We start from the raw sequence: 4,692 nt of genomic DNA, 5'->3' as shown, positions 1-4,692 counted from the left end.
TTAATATATATATATATATATATATATATAATATATATATATATATATATATATATATATATACTTGCACCCAAACATACACATAGATATACACATACACATACACATACACCTACACATACATATACACATACCCATACACATACACTTACACACACATACACATACACTTACACATACACATACACATACACATGCACATACACATACACATACACATACACATACAAATACACATACACATACACATAAACGTCACCTTAGTCATAATCCACAGGTGTACATCAAAGTTCACATCGGCCAAATCCAGCAAGAAAATTTGCAGTTTATATATAAAACATTACATGCACAAATCAAGAATCACGGGAGGACCTGTTAAATACAATATTGTAGAAAAAGAGGGCTGTATTTTCATCCAAATATATTTCCTTTTTGAATTAAAATATATTTCACAGCAAGCAATCGTTACTAAAGGTCACCTTTGTCATAATCCGCAGATGTACATCGAATTTCATATCGGCCGAATCCAGCAAGATGTACATATAGTTTCTCATTGAGGACATCAAGCTCCAAACATGGCGAGGGAGCTCTGTTGCCGTCTTTCTCCGAACGATCTGAATATTCAAAAAAAACAAGAATCAAATCGAGGTGAGCACAGTGTCCGAACTAGGCACACAAATATAGCTCAATAGTGGGTGAGAACATGCGATCTTCAATCTAGCACGAAATTTCATAAAATTACCCTATGGTTATCTGCATATGGGGTACATTTCACGTCGCGTGATGCCATTGATCAGCCGTGAGTACGAGACCAAAGGAGCCCCTGATAAAACTCACACCATAGCTTCACACGTCAAGTCTGGCGATTATCTTGAGCCCCAATGATAGTTTGCTCAGTATCATCATGACTAATGAAGTGGTTTCTGAGTAAATCAGTATAGAAGTACAAAGCAAATAAAACAACATGCTAAACTAAAACGACACAAACAAAACAAGGCTTTCAATACCTAGATCCGCGTTGCTGTAGTCTACAGATACGATATCATGCTGACTGAAAGTAGCTTCCGGAATATCCTGCGTATGATCTTCATACACCGACATCGCATTTTCCCTTACTTCCAGCCAGCAGTAAGCCCAGAGTGGTACCAATTTGCTAGTAGCATCACAACGTACGAATTGAACATAGCCTGTCTAGAACGTTCATAGGAGAGGGATGTACTGCAAGTCAAACACGGCCAGAAAAACAAAATATATACCTCGCAATATATTCCGAGAATGGAGAGACTGGATACAATATTTTGAGGCAACATGAACCTAACCACTTTCGATTTCATTTAAAAGCCCGCCATTACAGCTTGCAGTATCTGCCTCTATCTGAATAGATATCACATTGTGCAGTCTGATGTAACAACGACCACTGATTTGTATACATACGTGCATTTCATATATGGTTCGAAAAATCTTAAAATATTTTCCTCTCCACGACATGCTTCGCTGTACATTCTTGAATTACTACACCTCACTCTAGTCATTTATAAGTTCTAATGACTTAGATGCAACACATTAAAATCCATACTTGTGCAGAAGATGAACTCTCCCTTATTTACTCATATCAACCCCTTTCTTCTACAAGCAACATGTAAATATGTGTTCTTTCATACACACTTGCTAGTGAAAAAATACGTCATTCTATGATATCATTTACTAAACAACTTCATATGCATGAAACACACATATGTCCGTGCAATTAAGTCTCATATGCGTGCGGAATATAGCTTGTCATGCAGTACCTTTAGCCATGGCGCCTCGTTAAAAAGATAGAACCCTTTAAGCTTCGGTAAAACAAATTTGCTAACAATCACCCTGCGAACAATTTGGGTGACCCAGCCGTCGAGTCGCTCCCATTGTCGCCCGCAGATACGCACTGAATGGTGGCGTAGTTAAGTTAAGCTTAGTTTTGTATCTTTATATGACTGAATGAGAGGGGAGAGAGAACCATCAAACTGATGCGCAAACTCTCTCACTAAATGGGGTGAGATAAAACTGGGTGTTCTGATACTACTTTGGCAAAGTTGAAAAGGTAGGTAGACCGTAATGTAAATGGTGACCGTAGGGTGTATGGGTAGCGTACCGACGTCTATAGACAAGTCTGTGAGGGTACATTTCTACGTACTAGTAGACAAGAGTCGTGAAGCATGATATTTTTTTTAAGGTACGGCTCCTTCAATTTACCTTATAATGTTGGTGCTTTAAACAGCTGCAATGTCGGTAGAGTCGTTTGCAAATTCATCTTCACAACTTTTTACTAGGAATTTGTTGGGCCCGGAGTCCGAGACACAGGCATACATTGAAACCAAGCCTAAAAGTCTACAGCATCACTACTCTGATCAAAGGGGTCATATCATATAGAATACAGAAACGACAGCAAAGTAGATCAACTCATTGACATGACTTAAGGTATGCAAGGCGATCGGATGTATCCAATAAGCTGTTTCTAAAGTGGTAAATTTGAAATCAACACCGCCCGTGCCGTCGGCAGATAGAAGCAACATCAGTTATTGTGAATATTACTCTCACCCACCTTGAGACGGGCACTTGATGATGACATTCGGATAGAATGATATCGACATGGTAGGTTCAGGGAATGTATTAAACTCGAAGAGCAGTTTACCTGAAATAACGAAGGTCATCGATTCAGTTACGTTGCTAGATGCATACACAAATCAGAAATTATCAAATGTATACGCATGTGTGGCGAATGTTGGTTTTAGTTGAGTATATAACAGGAACGAACCTGTGATTTCCGATATATGAATCAAAGCTTTGATTGGTATCCTCAGTGTTCGCACGACGAGTCTGGTAGTCAGAGACAAAGACCCACTTATTGAAAAATCGGCACAGACGCGGAATGGGCCACTGAAGAAAAATAACAAAATTTCAATATTAGAAAACTGATCGATTACGTGTACTATAAATAGTAAAGCATATACTCAGCAAGGCGCGACACTCGGTAAATACCATGAAATCTTCCCGTTCATCCCGGTAAGCATTTTGCAGCTGAATATGTATCTGTCAAATGCTAGGCACCTCCAGCAGGCGGGTGTTTCAAGCTGTAAATCTACTTAGCGAGATATGTCACATTCTGTCAGATTTGTGTTCGGGTCTATTGTACTAAATCTTTCGAGAGAGTTTTTCACCACTTACTTAGCGGACGGATGATTCAGCGTGACAAAATTGGTGATTGTTGGAAAACAGGCTCCGATTGTGGTCTGTGGCACAGTGAGATCTTCCAGAAAACATCCAAAAGACTCCTTGTAGAGATCATCAAGCTCGCCCTCGATGAACTTCTGTAGTCCTTGCCTGTAGCGAAGATGATTTTGCAAAGTATGCACGCGCATCATTAAAATGCGTAGCGGTGTCAAATAACAATCCTCATCACAGTCATTTGCGGGATGAGAGATGTAGAGGAGGTCGATCAAATTGCTACTGCAAACACAAAAGATCATTGGCTATGTATCTATGAGATAGAGTGCGTGGCAACAGTTGAAGTTTAGAATGATTACGTGAAATAATCTTGCATAAAGTAGTCGAGAGAGCAAACATAATAATCCAAACATGTGAATTTGATCAAACGTTCACGTTTGCACGGATGCAAAATGAAACATGTGAGATATCAATAGGAACTGTCTATGAGCAATTGTGTCTTAGTAAACGAATATCAGAATATATCCCACTGAGCGGGGCTATTTGTCGTGCAGAAAAGCAGTTTGTACAGTTACATAATTTGCAGTGAAAAGCATGTAGGCCTGAGAGGTGGCCTCGCCTTTCGGCCCTTAAGCACATTATTGCAATCTACGAGTGCACACATCGCAGAAGTCCCTATTGCCTTTGCACAATTAAAAACCGCCTATGACCTGATCTATGTACCGAGGAACAACCCGTAAATTGAGCTATACGTATACGCCGCTGTTACAGTGTTCGCACCCAATAGACGCCTATTGAAGCATTAGCCCTTAGATACATACCTAAATATACTTTCATTCTGCAAAACCCATATGTTCGAAAAAATTGCATTTACCCACACTGCAGATTCCTCCGAGCCGGAATCGTATCTGGAAAAAAACAGTGTGTGTATATGGAGATATATTAAAGACAATTCCTAAGGACTAAACTAGCATATGAGGCAACACAACTTACTTCTACTAGGGGGAGATTCCTGTACAAAATGGTTCATGTAGAAGTATTGAACTGTAGGTACTGCCGTGAGTCTTTTCATGTGAATCGCCTTGTGTTGTACATCACCAGATGAATCGTACAAACTCTACTATTCTCTGATTAAAAGTGATTAAGAAGAAAACACTACATTGGCGGTATAGTCTCACTCCCATCGTTGTCGGATGCATCAAAGTATAAGAGTTGAATACGGCTTGTAACAGAAACAGATTGTCATGTGGTCTGTCTATTGAAGCATAAGTGTCAGGGCTGTCAAATAGTACAATATAGATACAGAATGTACCTTGCCTTGATGCTCAGCCTGAAATGTGGTTTTTATCGTGCAATATATTCATTCGACAACACTTTCAATCCTTTGTCTAGAGTTGACCAAGTCGATGAACAACAACTGCTATATATGTGTATATATATATATATATATATATATATATATATATATATATATATATATAGTGTGTG

The 4,692-nt window shown here is 39.1% G+C and overlaps 1 protein-coding gene across 1 annotated transcript in view; it reads right to left on the bottom strand.

Annotated features, from left to right (window-relative positions):
• The window catches only part of SARC_05301 (hypothetical protein), an 8,632-nt gene that overhangs the window by 2,979 nt on the left and 961 nt on the right, over window positions 1-4,692 (bottom strand). Inside the window, exons 2-8 of the mRNA XM_014300832.1 lie at window positions 4,026-4,112; window positions 3,205-3,360; window positions 2,795-2,916; window positions 2,582-2,671; window positions 1,791-1,924; window positions 1,008-1,191; window positions 480-614 (exon numbers count right to left, since the gene is read on the bottom strand). Coding sequence (XP_014156307.1) covers window positions 480-614; window positions 1,008-1,191; window positions 1,791-1,924; window positions 2,582-2,671; window positions 2,795-2,916; window positions 3,205-3,360; window positions 4,026-4,112 — 908 coding nt within the window. The remainder of the gene's footprint in view (window positions 1-479; window positions 615-1,007; window positions 1,192-1,790; window positions 1,925-2,581; window positions 2,672-2,794; window positions 2,917-3,204; window positions 3,361-4,025; window positions 4,113-4,692) is intronic.

The sequence above is a fragment of the Sphaeroforma arctica genome, assembly GCF_001186125.1.
Source record: "Sphaeroforma arctica JP610 unplaced genomic scaffold supercont1.334, whole genome shotgun sequence".
Classification (NCBI taxonomy): Eukaryota; class Ichthyosporea; order Ichthyophonida; genus Sphaeroforma; species Sphaeroforma arctica.
This window is presented reverse-complemented; position numbering and strand designations above follow the sequence as displayed.